General features: G+C 32.5%; 1 protein-coding gene across 1 annotated transcript in view; it reads left to right on the top strand.

The window, feature by feature from the left end:
* LOC110993185 (monocarboxylate transporter 10) overlaps positions 1–22,844 on the top strand; it is a 96,124-nt gene that overhangs the window by 6,607 nt on the left and 66,673 nt on the right. The window contains exons 2-3 of the mRNA XM_045634661.1: positions 8,142–8,827; positions 8,895–9,127. Of these exons, the coding sequence (XP_045490617.1) occupies positions 8,217–8,827; positions 8,895–9,127 (844 nt within the window). The 5' untranslated portion in view covers positions 8,142–8,216. The remainder of the gene's footprint in view (positions 1–8,141; positions 8,828–8,894; positions 9,128–22,844) is intronic.

Raw genomic sequence — 22,844 nt, 5'->3', positions numbered from 1 at the left:
TTCAACAATCGACACAGCTTTAACATAGCATATACATTTCAGGCTTTGTTCACGAAATATTAGTGACGTAGCCTTTACAATATGAATTATGGACTGTTTTTAAATTTAACCAAATTCGATAGCAATTACGTACCGTACGTATTTTTCAAGATACCATCTAACGCCCAATAATGAATCCACAATCTCAGATTGACAACAATCTGCGAGCAGACCGTGACAGCCGATCGATCTCCTATCTGCATCTCAATAACCAAAACCTACAAAACATTTTTGGTGACGGATAGAATGCAATCTCTTCGCTCGTTACACTCATATTTGATTATCAATATAAACCAAATAAAGTAAATAAAATCTATGTTTAAAACATATCAAATAGCTTTTAAATTCTTTAAGAAACTGGTGTAAGTTAAAACTTTAAGATTGGATATTGGCACAGTTGAACTGTCATTTTCATACAAAGGTCTATCCACATTCACCGATCCGACCGAACTTTCAACGATGTTTGGATTAAGATGTCTAACTCAGATGGTTAAAAATGGATTCAGATGGGTTATTGGGTTTAGCGTAAATCTACCGCCAGAATGTTATAGCTACGCGTTAGATGTTGTTTTTATCATTATACCATTGAATTTATTTTTTCCAGTAACACTGAAGCACAGTTAGACACTACTGTGTTAAATCCTGTTTATTTCTTTATTTAATACGCATTACGATGTGAATGTTTTGGGAACCTTTTTTATATATAAATTCCTGTGCCAGGGTTCTTAGCTATTCCATAACCAAATTTATACCATAACAACATTAATATAAATGTTTTATACCTTTTAATTATAATTTTAAAACCATTTACAACAATTTCTAATATTTATTCATGTACGAATAATAAGACTATAAAATTTGTTGAATAAACCTACTATCTACTAGTAATAGGTGGAAATATATACTTTAAATATAATATCATGGGAAGTACGTACGCTGTTCTTAGATGAATCACGTATGTATAAGCAAATACTTGTTTAACTCTAGGGATTTCATTAGTGCAAATCACCTTGTTTTCCTTTGAGCCCCCACTCGAGAAAACATAAAGCATCTTCAGACGCATATCATGTGGACCGGTGATAAGTCTGATTGAAAAACTCTTACTTACTTTTAAAGTTTGTGTCTACAACGACAACTTCAAATTTGGTTATAGTTTGTTTGCGTTTCCTTTCTCGAATGGATCAGTCTGGCGAAAAATTAAATGGAATGAAAGGAGATTGATGTCTTTCTCAAATAAGGTTTATTTTGTGGTTCGGTTTATGCAAAGCTATTTCAATAGTTTTATACTTTGAAAGACTGCGGGCGCATGTCGTGCATTTTAACACAGGATAGTTTTTATGTCTTAAAATTATATGGAACTGACTCATACCGAGGTCGCTTGTTATAAACGTAGGCATTTTAAATTATATTTCAAAATGTAGTGATAATATTTTTAATTGACATGCTTGCTTAAAATAATAGGATTAATCAAAATACTACGAATATTGCATTGAGAAAAGCAGAAAAACGAAGTCAAATGAATGAATTATTTTAACTTACAGGATAGGTGTTGATTGTTGATAGATGTATATGGTATATGTTTCTCTTAAAAATATACTGTTATAAATTAACATAGCATACATTCGAATCGTGAGCAAATGTGCAAACCCATAAAGAAAGGTGACTGGTTCCTTTCTTTCATTGTTCGCCTAACTGTCCCAACTTTGCACAGCTCTTGAATATTTCGGAAATAAATGATACTTAGGCAACTCACATAGTCAGATTACCTGTATTCAAGCAGTGTTGGCTGGCTGTGGACCAATGACCTTGATGTCAAAAAAAATTGTGCGCATTTAACACTCGCTCGTACGGAGAAGGATAACATCGTGAAGAAACCGACTTGCCTTAAACCCAAAAAGTGGACGGCGCGTGTCAGGCACAGAAGTAGTCACATGCTTTTCTAATAGAAAAATAACAAATGCAGAATTCCGAGGCCCCTTTTTTGAAATAAATTCAGCGGATAATCGACTTGAGTCCTCTTGGCTAGCAAATAGTTGACCATCAGTGAATATTAATATAAACTTATTCATTGCAAAGTCTCCGGCATTGCTACATTACTATTTTGCTATCAGTATTGTTATTCGAATCAAAAATCATTTCTTCATATGGGTTATATAATGTCCTTATGAACGCCAAAAAAAGAAATATACATTAAATGCTGTTAATTTTACATTAACTGCCGGTTCTCAAATCAAAGGCGTAGAACGGAAGAGAAGAACTGGCAATAAACTCTCCGCCACTCTTTTTAATCGCCAAGTTTTTTCCTTTACACAACGTTTGTAAGGAGCTGCAACCATTACACCATGTTCCATATGACATCTAGTGTAATAAGGAATAATAATATATTCATAGCAACTGGTTAAACTAATTGTATTTTCACTGAACTGAACATAATTATTGAGCTTAGATCAATTGTATCTAGTAATTAGTGTTAAGAGGATAATATGAATCGTCCAATTAGATATAATAAGTTCTGCACAACTTTCAGCGCTGAACGAAGATTGAAAACGGAGTCGTTTGAGTCATTCTAAATAATTTCTCAGACTTGAATTATTAAAGTTATGCAGTTCGCGAAATTCGTTTCAATCAGTATTCAACGGGTAGGGTCCACCTTTCGTTGTGACCTTTTGTGTAATTGTATATCGAATTCTTTAATTGCCACTGTTAAATTCGGACTTAGCTGATGCTAAACTTACGCAATCAAAAGGGTATAGTAAAATATTTACGTGAAGAGAAGCAAAAAATCTGTGTAAGTGAATACGTTGAATTTAGACAATATGTTGAAACACAAAAAAAATAAACAAAAATCACACGCAACTGTTAGTTTCATTTAGTTTTTATTTATTATATATTTTTTCAGCTGATTATTTTATTTTTTAAGGGATTAAATTATGTGGCTGTTTATATTTTATGGTTTACTAAACGTCTAAGAATAAAATAATGTAGAAACATACAAGAGACTATGCGCAAATCAGTATAATTAATACATTTCTATAAATAATACAGCTAAAGAGTCGGTAGAGATTAGATTATGGAAGACTGAAAACGGCTGAAAATCACTGAAACATACATACCAAAAAAGTTAGTAAAACCGAAGAAAATCTTTGCAATAAAATGCCTGTCTTGGTAAGGAAGTTTAGTTTTTTCAGCTATAATTGAATAAATATTGCCTGGCGCTATTTAAGGCTGCGGGCCCATTAAGATTATTATTATAAAACACAATTACCTAGAGATAAAATCATTTCTATTTTTCTGTATTTAGACTTCCTTATGTAAGTTAGAATAACATTTCTTTATTTAAGATATTTAGAACGCACTTACTTGAAACTTAGATAATAACTTATGAATAATTTATAGTAAAAAATATAATCAACCTATCAAATAAAACCTTCTTTTACCCGAGAACAAACTAAAATCCCCGTTATGATATATTAATCTATCATAGATAAACTGATCTGCGGAGACAGGGCGTCTTATGGCATACATTATTATTATCAAAGCAATGTCATATTGTTTAATTTACCTGAAAAAACAATCAATTTCCTTATGTAAGAGATTTTCCGCCACCTTTTCTTTTTAATTCTAAAGAAATCACTGTGATCGCATCTGATTTATCACAAAGACAGGCAGTCTCAAGCGTCTGTCACAAGTATTTGGGACACTCTGACACCCCTACATAGAATAAAAGTCGTAAAACTGTAATACTTCGACCACATATTAGACGTAGCGGATTAGGTTCGATGACAATAATATCGTATGACTTCAAATAGTAGCAGCAAAGAGTTGGCGATTATATCCTTACTAGGATTGCCTGGAAGAGATCACCTATTAGGGATTAAAGCTATTTTTTTTATGTAATATAAAATAATCCAAACTCATATGACTTCAAATAGTAAGTAAGTGTATTAAAATAACTGCAGTTGTTGAAAAAGTCACAGTTATACAATCTATCTTGTATATTCATTGTTTTTTAATTCATTGGTTGATGAGAACGATCGTTTCACAATCCAGGCATGGCATATTATACGGACTTAATGGGTTTTGCCTTTCAGATCTTAATTCAAAGGGCCGGCACGACTTTTCACAGAAAGGCATTAATTGATGGAATAGGTTCACCTTATTGTACGCGTTTCGTGGAGCGAGTGGGATTACCGAAGCTTACTCAAACCAATATAAATATGACATATATAAGTGCATTTCAACGAGAGACTACCCCAGGTACCTATCGTATTTTCGGAACGTTTCGGTGCTGGGACAAACGAAACTAATTAAAAGAGCGTACCATTTTTTAAAAGGCCGGCAATCGCGAGATTTCCATTCACCGGAAGCTGGCGGTATCACATGACATCACTGAGCTTTCATCCCGTGATACTATACAAGATGTTTTTTGTATTACTGTAAAACAGACAACCACGCAAGCGTTTATATCGTTTCTTTACCTTTTTTCTTTTTTTGATGACAACAAATATTCAATTTGTAAAATGAATTCCTTTTTTGTCATTATTCATGATATAAGGGTATGTTTAAACACATGCAGCACAATGCCTCTCCTTTGATAATTCTACCCGCTATCGCCCCGCTTAAGATGTGAGCGGAAGGTGAACTGAACCGAACCATAAACTTCTGTAACTGTGATACCTGTGTGCAGAATTTAAAACATTTTAAAGGGGTTTCCGAATATTAATGTGAATGAATTTATTTTTATTTATATCGATTTTAAAGACGATTGTTGTTCACAAAATCGCTTAAACATGGTTATAGGATATTAAATGTCATAAAAAAATACTTGTTTGACCTATTGAACAAAAATGCGTAAATGATAATCATAATTTACAAAATGTCTCATAACATTATAAGTGCACATAAATATGTATTTCTTAGATCGATGTGACGGAACGCTGAACTTCCTCTCAAAGTGATATTTTTTCATATTAATATTGGCGTATTATATGGAACAGGTAATTTTAATAATTCAATTTCTGCTTCTAAGCGAGCACAGATAATAACATTAGTAGGATAAAGCATTAACAAAGTGCGCCAAAAGCTATGCAAATAAAATCGTTGCATTTGATTCATTGCCTTCCATAAATTACAATTGCCAATAAATTACTAGTACTTACCTATCATTGAAGAGCATTCGGATTTCGACAGACCAAAGCATCATCAAGTAGGAACTTTGCCAACTGTTCCATAGATCATAGATGAATTGATTTATTTACCTTGTTTTAGCGTTTCTTAAACGATTTTGAAAAGGTCTGTTTTGAAAGCGTTTGAATGTGCTTTGAACAGAATATCTAAGCAATTTCGATAAAGACTAACAAAAGTATTCAACAAACTAAACTGTGTTGGTTTTTTAAAGTACTGTCAATTTTTCTACAAAATCCGGTGAAATAAGATTTACATAATGAATTAATTAAAGATTATTATTTATATTAAGGGTTTCAAAAAATAATTTTCGTTTATATATATATATATATATATATGTATTTAGATCGATATATTAATAAATGTAAAGCGGTAAATTAGCTCCGATTTCATTAACATAGAACGAAAGTAACATCTTTTAATATTTCTTTTAAATTATTTTTTTGCGAACTGTGAAAAACCAAAAACGTTTCCAGTTTTATAGCCCAAGATTTCTGCGCGTGCGTCAATTTTCTCAAACCAGTGTCATGTCAAAAAATTAGCGCCAATAAAATGCGTTGCCGTCTTTAAAAACAATTTCGAACCATTAACACGAGCGAGTTTATATTTTATTGCAATTATTGAATTCACTATACACGATAGTACTTATTTTTAATTATTTAATATGAAACAAAGCCGCCGCCGCCGCATTTTGACTTCTTTTTTAAAATTTAATGGCTTATTATGTTGTTTTTCAAGTTGCCGGCTTGCTTTATACAAAAAGTAATGGTTTTATCATTATATTGCGCGGCATATACCTATTAGACCCAAAAATGACTTGCATGTGAGTAGAGTAAGCTGAATTGCATGCATATAAAAGAAAAAAATATGGATAAGAAACAATAATACACGTATATGTATACTAGCTGACCTGGCAAACGTCGTTTTGATAGCCATGTATATCATTTATAATTAAAAAATAGGGGGGATCGTAGAGGGGTGAAAATTAGGGGTTATATGTATTTACTAATGCTGTATCATAAAAAAAAAATTTTTTTATCTAAAATTAATTATGAAAAATAGATGATGTCCGATTCTCAGACCTACAAAATATGCACACAAAATTTCATGAGAATCGGGAAAGCCGTTTCGGAGGAGTTTAACCACAAACACCGCGACACGAGAATTTTATATATAAGATAAGTTGACGTGTTATGTAACGTATACAAACTTCTATGAAAAATCTGAGAGATAATCTGATTTTAAATGTAATAATATAGAATGTTCCAACATTATGATTCGTTGAATGCCACAAGAACAACCTATATACTTTTTACACAAACGAATTACACTTCTAAAATTTAAACCTGTATAGTAAATACCATGTAGCGTTCTTAGATATATAGAGAATTACTTTATCTCAAGCCTCGTTCTATGCAACCGATTTGTAAATTAAAAGAAGCGAACGACTTTATAAATATTAAGAAATCTTAACTAAGCGAGCCAGACACAATATTAATAAACATTAATAGAAAGCGATTTAAAAAAAAGTAAATCCAGGATCATCCCGAGATAACAGAATTGTCGAGAAATTCAATTGTCTGTTAGGTAATGAGGTAACAAAGAAATCTGTGCATGTAATTACTTACAATGAATGACCAGAGGAATTGTACATTGTCTGAAAACTTTGTAAATTCCAAAGTGTAAATATAGCTTCATTCGTCCACTTTCCATTTAACCATCTTGGAATTGATGTTTTCACAATCTGTTATTCACATCGCTAGTTTTAATACTTGTCTTAGTAAATCGTTTTTTGTGTTCTTTGTTTATTTATTTAATATTCATTCAAATAAGTGTGAATTCTTCTTCTTATTAAACTCTAATGCCCGAAAAGATAATATGACATCGGGTCGAGATTAAGAGCTAAGAATATAACTTCCGTATGTCATACTTAGTAACCCGTAATGTTAACGATAAAAACATTTTGATGAATTTGGTCCTAGATAGGATTTGGAAAGAACACAATATTGTTTTTTATTAACATGACTTTTATATATTTAAAGAAAAACACTGTTTTACGGATTGAAGTAATGTATTATTGTAAACTTATAATTATTTAAATATAATTTTAAATTTAACCGACGTTTCGCGTACTTTACAGCGTGCGTGGTCACGGTGACTGCAGACAAAAGGTGTTAAATGACAAAAAAGTATCACAGCTGTAGAAAATGTTGTATTATCTATATTTAGTATCCGGAGTTGGTATATGTAAACCCTACATCTTTTAGTCGATACCAACTCCGGGGAACTTTAAAAGAACACATATATTTTTACTGTCATAGAATTTAATTCTGTTTTCTATAATACAATGAAAATCCACAGATAATCTGTGTACCTTTTCTAAATATTTCCTTCCTAATGCTATGGATTTAGACCCCGACACATAATTGATCACATTTTCCCTAATATACATTTACATAAGCAGCATTTAGTTTACCATTGTATAATGAATAATTCATATTATATTAATACTACTGCAGAATAAATTTTAGAAGGGAAATGGGACTCAATGTCGATTTAATGAATGTACTGGTAATATGAAATAGCTAGCGTTCATTTCGAATACTGTTATTATAGTTTAAACGTGCGTAACGACGTCGTTCTGATTACAGTAATCAATAATTATTGTTGTTGTTACAGATATACTTTTTAAGAATAAATAAAATGTTTAAACTTCAGTATTCGGTAGAGAGGCCGCCCCAAATTGCATAAAATATTAAACTTAAATGCACCCGCTAATAGAACTTGTAATACTGAGCTGTTTTATATTTAAAAATTGTGAATATCATCTTAAAACAAAAATTATGTATACTGAAATATTATATTATTAATTATGTTTGTAATTTTAAATTATATAACATAAATTAATTTTGTTTCAGGAACAGAGCCTTGACGTGAACAGCCTACAGCCACAGATCGAAGTTTAAAAATGTGTTCATCTAATATAAGTGACAATGACTCTTCGTCGGTGTGACAGCTTGCCCACGATACTCCGGGAGGCGTCTGTCCCAAGCCCTGACACTTGTCGACCCTTCGCTAATAAAATATCGGACTCGAACACCGTCCCAAATTTCAGAGGCACGCTTGTGCGAGATGAAGTTATAGCCACTTGGAAATCCCTGCACACCGACATCACAAAAATAAAAAATGGTCATCCAAAAATTGATATACCATCGGATAAAATTATCGAGTCACATCACAAGTTTCCATACAAGAATAGGCTCCGTCGTAAAAAGATTACTTATGGCAATCACATTTCAATTGCGTGTCAAGACGTCGATCGCAGTTCATCATTTCCCTTGGACATGGGGCAAGGGTGTCCAAACCGACGGCCTAGTACCGTACGAAGACGAACTCTACTGGAACGCCTACTCTCCTGGCGGACCCCCGAGTGCGATTGCCAAGGACAGTGCGCATCGAGATCACGTCAATCATATCCTCGCACAGACGTTCAGTGCACGTGTGGTATCAGAAATCAGATCAAGGACAAACAGAGTTTCGCAGAACGCGGCCGCTCGAAAAGTGTTGGTTACGAAGTTACTCGTGAGGTTACACAATTTCGTCGGTTAGTGCAGTGTTTTTATATATAGTGGTGTTGTTTGATTGTTTTTTTAATGAGTGTGGTGGTTTAGGTGCGCTAGTGCGGGTGCAACGGTGGGTGCCGAGACAGCGGCGGCCCTGAGGGCTCGAGCCGCACTCACTCTCGCGAGACGGTACTACCCTGAAGGAGGCTGGGGTTGGACCGTTACGGTCGTTGGTACTATAGTGCAAATACTTTCACATGGTCTGCAACTTGGAGGCGGCACTGGGGCTATTGCCTGTACAGCTGCAGTCAAGTACCGTGTTGCACCAATTTACACGTATGGTGAGTGTTTTATACGTATTTAAAATAATTAATTATATATGTTTGGTATGGTCACTATATATAATTGACTAGCGGAACATTAATTACAGTAAACCGTCGATAATGGCTTTAATAATTTGTTCCATAAATTACGGGCATTATAGCCATAACCCTTTATCATTGAAATCAACACAATAAACTGACACAAAATGTAAAGTTATATAAAGTTACAAACAATAAGGCCATGGCTCAAGCAATAATTCACAAATTCAAAAGCGTCGGCTTATTGAACATTCATTCTTGATCCGGAACATTATTCCGCTACAGTGACTTAAGAAAAACTTATCAATAAGTTTATATAAAAGATATTCTTACCATCACGTCGATTCCTGAATGAATAATTGGTCGTGGATATTCTAATTTGCTTAAGAGATATTGTAACAATGTATGGTCAAATACCAAACAACGTTCATCTAGAAGCACGCTGCCCTTCGATGCTAACATTCCGAGGTGCTAGACAACGAGGTGCGCCATTTAGATCGCCGTTTCTCTTCTCTTCATCGTTCGAAGTGGATCTCCTCTTCCACAACCCTTGACAATTATAATATATGAATTTAAGCGGTGAATAAATTGGCATATCCTGGACAGGCGTACCCTACCTGATGTTATATTAGAACATAAGATCAGGTCCGATTGTAATAAAAAAAAATAAAAAATACATTTTAACTCTTTATCTCTTATTATTCCTTTTCTAAATATAGATCTTACCAAATGGTTTACGGAACTTGATTGAAAGAGAAACCCGTAAATTTATGATGATGTATAACTGCCAGGATTAAGTTTTGTCGACTGACCTTTTTGAGAATATCTCGTAAACAATCAGAATAATTTAATATTAATGAAGGAAGTAGCGTGAAATTTATATACCTAACCAGTGGTGCCAGTCATCTAAATTGTGATATGAAGGATTCCAAAGAATAAATTTAATTGTATTTTTCGATTTAACATATGATATGTAACGTACTACAGATACAGGCTATGATCAAAAGGATTCTTCGAAATGCACTAGATGTTCAGCTAAACATATGGGTATATAGTAACCGGACAACATTCTGAGATCTAATTTAGGCTTTGTTTTATGACAGACTGTTAAGCATGCAGTTTTTATTCTTAATGATAAATTCAGCCGATTTTTTATAATATAATTATATATCATTTTTGGCATAAGAAAACATCGCGACAGAAACAATTATCTAGACTTTTGTAGCGTAGCGTAGCTTGCATTATATAATTGACACAAAATTAACTACGAAAATTAAAAAACGATGCGGACAAATACATCGACGAATGTATACAAAACAGATAATATTTTATCGACAGATTTAAAACGCAATATACGACATGTCAAGCATTTTAATGTGCTTTGGACAGGCATTGTTTTTATGTATCGGATATTTTTACAAGTTTTAATAATAAAGCTTTAATAGAGAATACAAGCTAGTTTTTCTGGACTCGGGGTTCGTCTGATTAATAAAAAATATATAATCTGATTAATAAATAATAAATCAGTTGCGCTGCAACCTCTTTAGGTCCTGGCCTCAGATTTCTGAATCTGTTTCATCATCATTTTTAAATCTAATAGGCAAGTAGGTGATCAGCCTCCAGTGCCTGACACACGTCGCTTTTTGGTTCTAAGACATGTCGATTTCCTCACGATGTTTTTCTTCACCGTTCGAGCAAAAAAAATGCGCACATGGAGAGAAAGTCCATTAGTGCACAGCCCGGGATCGAACCTACGACCTCAGGTATGACAGTCGCACGCTGAAGCCACTAGGCCAACACTGCTCTGCTTTAACCTCGTCTGATTTGAATACCTTTTACATAAAAATCGCGCTTCTGGTCAAACGCAATATGGAAACCACACTTTACCCACTGAAGCACAAGTGTATATTGTTTGAGTAAAAGCTTTGCTATCTTTTTCGTAGCTGTCTTTATAAATACATGGCTTACTAAAACGGTAATTAAACATTAGATTTACATAGTCATATAAGACTGGAGTATTAATCAAATACACAAAGCTTCGTTACTAGACTAGAGAAACACTAAACAAAAAAAACAAACCTGTAATTTGGACTGCTTTTGGCTGAAAAATGTGCAATCCCACTGATGAACTCAAACGGCATTGGCAGTAAAAGTTTCTATAAATAGCTAAAACCTTGCCAAAAACAGTTTACATTAAGCTAGATAACAATTTAAGGGTTAATAAGCACACTGAATGCCTGTTTTTATAAAACACTAGTTCGGATTGTTTGATTGATCTTTGTGTATCTATCCAGTCTACTTTATTTGTATTTGCAACCATTTAATATTTCGAGCCACAAGAGCTACGATAAACGTTGGAAGTATTATAATGTTGTATACAAAATATATACATAATTAGCTTAAATTAATAATGGTAGGGGCCATGATTTTGTGAAATTTTTACAACATAAATATATTGTTTTTCTATAGTACACTGTATTTGAAGGCGATTCCCAAAGTCCTTAGAAAGTTACAGTAAATTCCAAAATTGAATATAATTTTCCAAAAATACAATTTATAATCGAGAATGTCAATCACTCCGCGATCACTGTCAGTATCTTTTTTTACTAACCTACCCTCAACCTTATTGTAATCCTTACTTTGATTCAAAGACGCCCGGAGCGAACTAACTCTTCTTTCTGTCAAAATACAGTCATGTTTCATGTTAATTATATTTAGGCTGACGTCTTCAGAAATTTTGTGCTCTTGTTCTTGATTAAACATTTTGTTTATTTGTCTTCGTCTAAAGATTTATGTTTACTAAGCCGTATAAGCGGCACTTCCCTTAACAACTCAAGTGTGATATAGTACTTATCATTCATAAAAGGTAGAAAAAATGAATTTTTACGCAAAACAAACGAATGCCAACACTTTAGCTTGATTGACGTCGAGACAATATGTAATATTTTTGACTGTTTCAATGTAAACTATATTATTCTTGTTTAAGTTACACATTTTTTTATTATGTCATTTCTATTTCAACTGGAGTAACTTAATATTTATAACGATATAAACAACATTGCCTTGTGATCAATGACTTCTCAAGCAGTTAAAACAAGTGCAACTCTTGCTTTTACGGTGAAGGTATATTGGAAGGAAACCAGTATGTCTGAGATCCGAAACGGGCAATGTGTCAGGTCCTAAAGCCTACATAAATCTGTGTATAGTTTTTCAAAAATCAATCAAAAGAATTACGAGACCATTGAGCTAGATATATAAGCAACAGCAGGACAGATGAATTTTTTACACAAATTGCGTCAAATCTTTAACATTTTGGATTAAAGTCGGTTAATAACAGGAAACATTAGGTGGTATATAAAATATACACTTAGGACACGATTAAGAATATTAAATGAAGCTCTTATATGCCTTTTAAGTACGCTCAACGAGTTACCATACCCATAAGAGAACTATTAATACACGTTATAATAACAATTAATACAAATAAGTCATGTATCATTCACTTGCATTAATTTGTGAAGTAATTGATACAAGTAATGATAGTTATTAAGCGTCTATAGAAAAACCAGAACCTAGTTTGAATAAATTACTTGACACACTTTTGAATTTACATGTTTGACATTAATGGCGGCTGTGATTAGACTACTTACATAGTCAATCAGATCACATATTAGGATTTACGATGATATAATACGAATAATTAATTTTATATGGAAATTCATTATTTTTCTACCACTTGAAGTAATAAAAGAACAGGATTATATTGTTGTGACACTTATCATATTATATATGATAATTATGACAACAACATATATTGATATATATTGCTGTAGTAGAAATAGATAGGCAAAAGAAAAAGCTATAACTTAAAAATCATCATTGACTAATACTAAAGGAGGTAGTTCTTCTTCGAAGGATTCTGGGATATACTTAGATAACTCTGCGGTCCAACAAGACATTGACAATAAACAACATTTCAAAATACATCAGGACTATAGATATATTATTTTACTTTTTGACTTTTACGTATTATCGCGTGGTTTCCATAAACAAAATCCTTACAATAATAGTTAATGTATATTTAAATATATTAGATTAGCCGCGAATAGGTAATCAACATAATGATATGGCTGCCTCGCTTCCGTTCACGGTGTAGACGGTAGACCTTCACCCCTTATATATCACCGCATAAAATATTCCAAAAACCTTTTCTATACATATATCTAATCAATCATAATTATAATTCTTGACCTAGCCTAACATCCAGCCAGCACATCACCATCTCATACAGAGGTTCGAGGCCAATGAATGCAAGAAAAATTATAAAGTGTAACAATGCAATAAATTTTGTAATTGTAAGTGGAAATTTAGTAAGATTTATTTGTTTAGTTCAGGTCTGAGCTTATTATATTTGAACTCAAAAATGTCTTTATTCATATAGGGAAACATGTACAATTATGAACGTCAAAAAAAACAAATTAAATTAATTGTAAATTTACATTTACAACCAGTTCGCAAGTCAAGAGCGTAGAGCGGGTAAGAAGAACTGGCAAGAAACTTTCCGCCACTCTTTTCAATCGCCAAGTTTTTAATACAAATTGTTTGAATTGGAGCAAATCAATCCCAAGGATTAGGATCATTTATTAATTAATTTACTTTTAACAAGGGCTTTGAATTTATTAAGTGATAGTTCTCTAATTTCTAAAATAACTACAGGTACTTGAAAATTTTATAGGTTGTTTAAAGTGTAGAGTAAACCTACATCTCGATGATGGACTAAAGCGTTGAAAATAAACGGGTTATATCCAAGATCCCTGAGTCATGATTACGTCAGATCTCTTCATCTATTAAATCCCCAGTAATATATAGATTATTCATGGAATGAAATAGCACAATTTCAAGTTATGATTTTATAAATTCTCTCTCTCTCTCTATAGACTTTGAGACCAACAGCGAGCTGTTTAGCAAACAATAAAAAACAAACGAAGTGAGAATATACGCGAGAGAACGAATATGATCGAAGTAGATTATGTTTCGCGCTATATACTTGAATTGAAAGAAGCGCCTTTAAGACTATGCTGGATAACAATTGTCACTACTCGTGACTAAACCTATATACATTGGACTAATGTCAATGACCTGCATTACAGTAACAGATTTAACGTGGTGAGGTACACTTTAAAATAATTCATTATATAATTGTCTACAAGTCAATCGTTGGCCAGTACGTTGTTGAAGGTAGCGCAAGAATAATCTGGCCCTAAGACTAAAAAATTTAAAAGAAGGAAAGTTCCAGAAATCTTTGCTTACTGCACGCTTGTACCACTAAACACAATTGATGTATCATTTCACTTTGCCAACGTATCTAATATGCGATTTACGAAGATGAAATTCATTTGTTTTCTATAAATAGACATCCTTCAGAATAGAATAGAATAGATAAGTTATTTTTATTTTAATTTTGCGAATAAAAGTCGGAAGTATAATTTTAGGAGATACTTTCCATATCTAAACAAACTTGGGTATGTTTTGATAGGCTGATGGATGTTTGATGGTTTTCGGGACTATTTACTTGGATTATAAATTGACATTGTGGATGTGTAACGTTTAATTACACGAACACAAACAATAGTTTATAGTAGAAATCACAGTGTAATCGACTTTTCATTTCCAGTGTAATGTCAACAAACGATTAATTAAATTCTAAAGTTCGTAGAAATTGGTAGCTTATGTATTGGATAGTAGTCCTATAATTAGTAATTTATTTCACGTGAAATTTCAAAGAACTAACTTTTACAGTTTTGGGAACGCGGTGGTATGACAAGCCAAATAACATTATATAAAGCAACTAATTATTGCTCCCCGGCTTAATAAAATATGGTAAGTAATTGAGTGGACTAGAGAATAGAGATGCTGTTGATCAACCAAAATCGAATCATATCATATTTCTTCTTTAAATGCGCACATCCTGAACAGTCAGGACGTAGGACGAAGAAGGATAGAAGAATAGAAGGTTCAGTAAGTCTGAGGAAGCGAAACTGTCTCTTGTATCAAAAATTTGAGGATTAAAAAAAAAAGGATACTAGTTGTTCGTCTTGATTCACTGGGTTATAAATGTAATATTAGATATATCTTCTCGATTCAAACCTTAAATACATAACAAATTTACCAGTTATGAAAACCATTTCTAAAAATAATAGGTCAAACCATTTCCCACTTATAAGTGATCAACTTTGTTTTATATATTACGATGAGTTTAGTAACAATAATAGAGACAAAAACCTTAGAAACGTGTTTAGATAACATATTTTCTCTCATATAATGTTCTCACTAGAACACTATATGAGAGAAAAGTAACAGATTGAGAGACATAAATCAATGTAACATATTGAGAAAGGAGACTGATACTTGAATACAAATATGGGCTCAACATGTAAAAAAGTGGAGATGGTACCAAAACCTTCACAGTAAAAAAAGGTTTTCTGAAAAGGCCTTTCCATCTGAGAACAAAGTTATAAATGAATAAGCGCAATAAAACTACCAAGTACCAAAAATAACTATCAAATATTTTGTTCTTATCACTAATAGTTGTAGAATTATGTAACCAAACTTTTTCTTTTTTTGGTCTTGTACAGAACCTGATGTAATACATTTATTTGTCTTTTATAGCTGTCACACTAAATTATTTATATGACAAAATAAATGTGCTGATACTGTACTGACGTGTACTAAGGCAAAATACAATAACAATTGGTTAATGTCACTTCCTTATATTTGTTTATTGACTGCCGCCCAGTTATATAAGCTAATATATTTCAATAAAAGTACCTTTGAAAGCAGTCCAGACATTTTTGAGGAGTTTTGTTGTCCTTTATAAGTTATTTAAGAGCAAAGTTAGCCCAGTGGCTTCAGCTTGCGACTCTCAACCCTGAGTTCATAGGTTCGAACCTGTGCACCAACGGACTTTCCATGTGCACGCTTAGTAGTTTAGTACTCGCTCGTTCGGTGAAGGAAAACATCTCAAGGCATGTTTTAGAACCAAAAATTAGTCGTCGTGTGTCAGGCACAGAAGGCTGTTCACCTACATACATATCAAAAATATTTCTATATATATCACGAAAGAGATGCAGAAATCTTAGGCAGTGGCAGTTCAGTGTAACTACAACCTTTTATCGTTGTAGTAGGTAAGTATTTGTGATGTGTTTCACTTATTTTCAAGTATTTAGTTAATATACCAGTATAGGATATATGCAGCTAGTTTGGCTATAAAATTAAGCAAAAAATAATATTATAGTAATAATGAGTATTACTAAATCATAAATCTTGCATTGAATTTTTATTCACTATTTTTTAAAAAGGCATAAATATTTCTATAATAATTTATAGTAAAATATATAAAAACTACAGCAATGTTTATTAATCCCGTTTTTAAAGTATCTACTACAAAAATATCTTTTACGTATTCAATAACATTAATAGTAAAATGTTACGAGAAGAAAAAGGTCATTTTCTATTTTAAACAGATGTTCACGTAATAATGTGGTATTCACAGGCTGTTATGCACCATTTCGCACGACATTTTACATTCTGAGCAGGTGTTCCTACGTGATTATTCGATGAATAAGCTGTATTTAGGAGATAAGGTATAGAGTCATGTAAATGCTCTTTCTAAATGGTTCTTCTTAATTATGTCAGAGAAGATAATTGCCCATGCTGACAATACGGATCCTGACGTTTTTGTTTGCAAGTTCAATGTTAATTTATATATATCCGTTGCGCTGATGTCGAATCCTTGGGATATAACGGGGCTTCAAGTAGTAATAATAATAATAATAATAATATTAATATCAAGTAGTGTATGAAGAAAGTCGAAAACTAAATTTGTATGAAAATGACAGTTCGTGTTCCAGAAGTTCAAATTTTCATACAAATTCAGTTTTAGACTTTCTACATACACTACTGTTAAGGCATCCTGAGCCCACCGGGAACAAAAATTCATGATTGAAATTAGGATATAGATATCGCTATTGGAAGTGGGGGAAAGTATTGCATGTACTTTTAGTTAGAAAATTCATAGAGAATTGCTTTAGTGCATCTATTTATACTATATATATATAATATAACATATTTGCCGGAGTTCATAGTAAAATGCGAAAGAGACACCGAGCGCCTCTGAGATACTCGTGTTGGAATTATCCTTAGTAGAATTATTCCTGTCGTATACCCCTATAGTTTTGAGTGGTAGAAATGAGTCTTGACTAAATAAATTTTCTTTTGTATGCCAATATTGTTACAGAATAACAGAACCTTGCATTAATGCCACCGCAATTAGGGGTCTAGCAACTGAACCGTAAGAGAAGTCGAAACAATAATTTGCCGTATTATCCTCTGATTACGAAAGCACATGGAAAATGCTCCACGTAATTTGATCCTGTTTTCGGTGTTCCATTTGCCGCAACATCATGGTATATATATAGTATAAATATATAGGTAAAGATATAAAGCGTGAACGCGTCTCGCTGTTTTTTATTTCATTAGTACATACTATAAATTTATGCACAAGATATATATGTTGTAGCCAACTAGCATTTTTTAAACTATCATTTTAAGTAAACGGCGCCGTTTAACCGGCGGCCTGAAATACATTCAGCCGTAGCGTTAGTAATAAGAAGTAATTAAAATAAACAACACTTTTTTAACGGATTAAAATTTATTATTCTTCTTCTTCTTCTTCAAGTGCCACTCCATTAAACTTATAATTATTTAAACATAATTGGAATTTAACCGTGAGCAATTTCTGCAGAAACCCTACATCTTTTAGTCGATATCAACTCCGGGGAAATAAATACAGATAATACAACATTTTCTACAGCTGTGATACTTTTTGACATTTAACACCTTTGTCTTCAGTCACCGTGACCACGCACGCGAAACGTTTACAATAATACATAACTTTAATCCGTTAAAAAAGTGTTTTCTTTAAATGTGTAAAAGTTTTGTTAATAAAAGACAATACTAATAATAAGTAATATATAAATAATACGTTTTAATCTAATTCTTTTATAATAACTTACCTAGGTCACATTGTCAGTTATTGAGATATTAAACAAAGTAACAGAGTACCTGATTCTATCCTTTAATACTTTGTAGAGTTACCGCAACACCACACCGTACAACTTCAATTCGCATAAATAACTTTGTTTCCTTGTACTCCACATGTTCTCTTGAAAACTTGTTTGATACCATTTCACAAAATATTCATACACAAAAGTTTTACAGCAACCTTCGCAGGTTACGACGCTAACGGTTACAAAAGTGATTAAATATTAATTATAATGATTTTAAGATTAGTTGCCCGAAAATAATACAGTGATCCCTACGAAATTATGTAATTAATTTAACTAAATGCTAATGTACACCTTTCGCCAAATAATAATTACCCACTCCTCAAAGACAATTTAATTAAGTCTTCAGTGTTACTAGAATCATAATTTCTGTTGAATAGATCAATTTCAATTGAAAAGGAATTGAGTTATATTCTTCGTTATTGTAGTTTATAGTATAAACTTAAGATGTATTATGGACGAAGAGAACAACCATATAAAACAAACAAAACAAAATATCTTCATTCATCTAGATAAAGAAGTACACTTATGAAATTTAAAATACTAAAATTAATTGTTAATTCACATTTACTACCAGTTCGCAAGTCAAGGGCGTAGAGCGGGCAAGAAGAACTGGCAAGAAACTTTCCGCCACTCTTTTCAATCGCCAAGTTTTTAATAAAAATTGTTTGAACTGTAGCAAAACAATCCAAAGGATTAGGATCCAGAGATCCAGTATAGAAGAACTAATTGTACCATTTTGAGGTAAATAGGAAGTGCATCGAGGGATTTTCCTTCAGTTTCTGAAACCAACACAACGCCACCAATCACCTATTTTTGAATCGAAAATCGAAAACGCGTGCGGCTAAGGGCTTATAAAGAGATTAATAAGGTAGTCAAGTGTCCATCGCATGCCTCGTTATAAGAGACCAAACACAGATAAAGCAATATCTAAAATATGCCTATTTAAAAATATTTATTGCTTTGACAATTGACATACTTAGCGCTTCTGGGTCATTCATTTTGCGGTATTCATTAGAGTGATCTCATATAGGAGGAACTTCAATATTTGCAGTAAAGCAGTCACAAGATGAAATTAAAATTAATACGAGATTATTACTTTTATTATCACATTAGAAATTATACTATGATTATCTTTATCAATATAAATTACAGCCTTAAATGGTACGAAATATAAAACAATATTGTTTTAGGCCCATCCCTAAAGGGTCCTTTCAGGACGTAAAATTTAAACAACACTTAATAGTACGTTAAAGATTTTTTAATATAGTAGCGGATTTATCAAATTTCTTTAAAACTTTAGAAATCTATTTTTTAACGGTTTATATGAGCTTCATTTAGTCATCAGCTATGCTACAGCCGTCTAATGAAAGTATTGACTTTCAGGATTATTACATAAGTAAAAACAGTGAAACAATATTAAAATTTTATAATAAATGAATCCCGACTGTTTAAAAAGATAACAACTGCTTTCAGCTTAATTCGGCTTTTGATTTAAATTCCGTTTTTAAAACACCACTTTCATTTGTTCGACTCAGCCGTAGTAACAATTTTACTGTAGGCAATTTTCCGTTCCTATATACAATAAACATATATGAATACTTATTGCCATATGTAAAACCCTTCGCGATTACTTATATACAAAATATACATTTTTTAATGAGTTTTGGATATAAATATTTTATACAAAACTCATTAAAAATAAGAGATTCGTAGCCAAAGGTGTATAAATATCTTGAACACCGTTGGCTAGTTCTAAATATCTTTTAATTTGATGCCGGAACGAGCTGAGAAAAACTCCAATCTCTAGACATTGTACTCCTGTGGAATACAAATGCGCCTCTTTATAGACGGAACAGGAACAAACCCTTATCACCATTATCTCTTTATTAGAATACAAATTAATAGAATGTATTTTGATACGAATGTCTACAAGCATGTCATGTAATATATCGAACTTAGCGTTTGACAACTGTAGCTATTTTTGCGTCAAAGGCATGTTGGTTTCCTCATAATAATGTTCACCGTACGAGCGACTGTTAAATTTGCACAAAGAAAGAAAAGTCTATCGGTGCAGAGGCGTAATTTGAGCGCACAATCTCTAGGTCGCACGCAAAAGCCAACACAGTGCAGATTTTTCCGAATGAACCATTATATTAATTTGCACAGACTTATTCAGAAGTTTTGTCTTGGTGTATATGTATTAAAATAATATATATGTATTACGCTACACTGAAGTCATTGAGCTTGTGTATAGCTCAGTCATCGTGCTTTACATCCCTGAAACGGTTTACAAGGCAAAAAGTGAGATTCGTACCCTTGAATATGTCCCAGTCTGGTTTGGTTAAGTTAAATAATTATTTTAGAAGTTTCCTATCAATCAATATCAAATAAAATTGTACTTTTAATTTACGTCGTCTTATAACGGACGACTAATTTATGTTGTCTATTTTTAACTGGGAACTATTCGTTTTGAATTACTCAAACAAATACCAAACAAAATAATTAAATTTACAAAAATTAAACGGAAATCGAAAATCGATTCCTTGTGTTAACATTAACTAAAGATCTATCCTATACGTCCAGTATCACATTGTACAGATTCGATTTTACCTGAAAATCTTCTTTTCATACCAATTCAAACTTAATTAAATTAAAGCAATCTTTTCTCGTTGTCCTGAAGATACGTAAGTAGTCCCAACGGCTAGGCAATGAATATTCACGTTAAAATTAATTTTGTAGCACACGAACCCTATCTAAGCGTCCGATGACTGGTCTTTAGTGATAAATGATGGTCTGCGATTAGCTCGCCGCACTAATATTCGCTAATGGACGATGTAGCAACCAACTATAGGTGTGCTTCTAAATGGAGCTTTCAATCTGTTCATTGTGCTATGAATATATGTAATAAAAATGAAAATACGTATGTCTACTAAAACACAATTTACAGAAAACATATCCCCGTTAATTTCTTGTTCTGTTTCTTTTCACACGGTTTTTACGATTTGTTTGATATACTGGTGTATATGCACCGTTTGGAATATTTAATAACGTACATATAAATATTGTGTTGTAATTCAACGGAAAATAACCATACAGCGGCCCTACAGATACTGATATGATAATTATAAAAGAAAAATTATCACTAAAACAGATACAGGGCCAATACAGTGTAGGAGGATCGGTGATTTTACGCATTAAATAGCAAATTAAATAGTACTTATCCCCTCAGTTACTTCAAGTATCGTCTTTACTTGCTCTTTATATTGGCAATTTGGGAGAAAATAGCGCTAAAACGTCTGGGTTTCAGATTTCTGTATCTGTTTCGTGACATTTGTTTTTTATAATAATCAAGTGAGTTTCCGATGATCGCCATGTTTTTCTTTACCGTACGGGCGCGTGGTAAATGTGCACGCAGACACAGGGATGATAGTATGGATATGAAGACATTAGGGCCAACACAGCTCTCTAATAAGCATCGTATAAAAAACTTCTACATAAAATAGCGTGTTGCTATATGCGTAGCTATCTCAACTTGATCTTACCTCAACTTAACATCCTACTTAGTTTGGCGTTGGGCCAGATAACTTATCAACTCCAAGCAATCCGCTGCTTTTTGTCTATACTCAGCTAATCGGTTTCTAAAGCTGGTAAATGGAGCATATTAAAATATTACATGATCAAGACTCTATCATCTGTTAACTCGGTAGACATTAAGGACAAACAAGTAATCAGCGGAAGTGTTTTTGCATTGATATGTTTTGCTTAGCACCCAAACCCGTAACGTAACGTCAATCGCCACGTTATCAAAAACGTATTAGTAGTATAAATCCTACAAAGTCGTTACTTAATGAGACTTTAAAAACAAATAAAACTCAATCATTTTTAACGCATTTACGACTAGTAACCCAATAACATTGCTTTTTTTTTTAAATAATGCCGTGAGTTTTTTTCGCCGACTTTTTCTCTCGGCCAACACCCTCTGTCTTCTTTGCCGATGTGTAGGGATGCCAACAGGTTCGAATTTAATGACGTGGAATAAGTGATACCATGATGATCTTATATTCCAAAATAAACGTATTTTATTTTAAATAAACGTATTTTTATTATAACAATACTCTATTCCATATAAGTAACAATAATTATTTATAAAAATAGCGAATATAGGATTCGCTTATGTCAAAACAATTTTTGCCGTATAAAAATAAAATCTAAGGAAATATAATAATCATATCCCAATTTATGACGAGTATTGAAATGTAATGAGGGAACGATTGAAATAAAACCGTAATTTCTGAAAGACAGCGTATCCAACATTTGCAAGTGTAATTTATTATCAACAAACAGCGAAGTAAAACATGCTTATGTGCTGCCTAATTCATAATATCAACAACATATGTTCGTATAGAGGTATTTTATTATAAATATAACGTGTTTATTTTGTTTCCGATTTTCTTAGTGTCGGAAAACTACGTTTTCCTTCGATCAACACCTCTTAACCACAAGTGAATTTGTGCAATTAAGGGTTATTTAATAAATATTTTATCATACAATTGTTCCTGCGACGTTAC

The sequence above is a fragment of the Pieris rapae genome, chromosome 3 (assembly GCF_905147795.1).
Source record: "Pieris rapae chromosome 3, ilPieRapa1.1, whole genome shotgun sequence".
In the NCBI taxonomy this organism is placed as follows: Eukaryota; Metazoa; Arthropoda; class Insecta; order Lepidoptera; family Pieridae; genus Pieris; species Pieris rapae.
The sequence above is the reverse complement of the archived record's forward strand: the minus strand, read 5'-3'. Positions and strand labels throughout refer to the sequence as shown.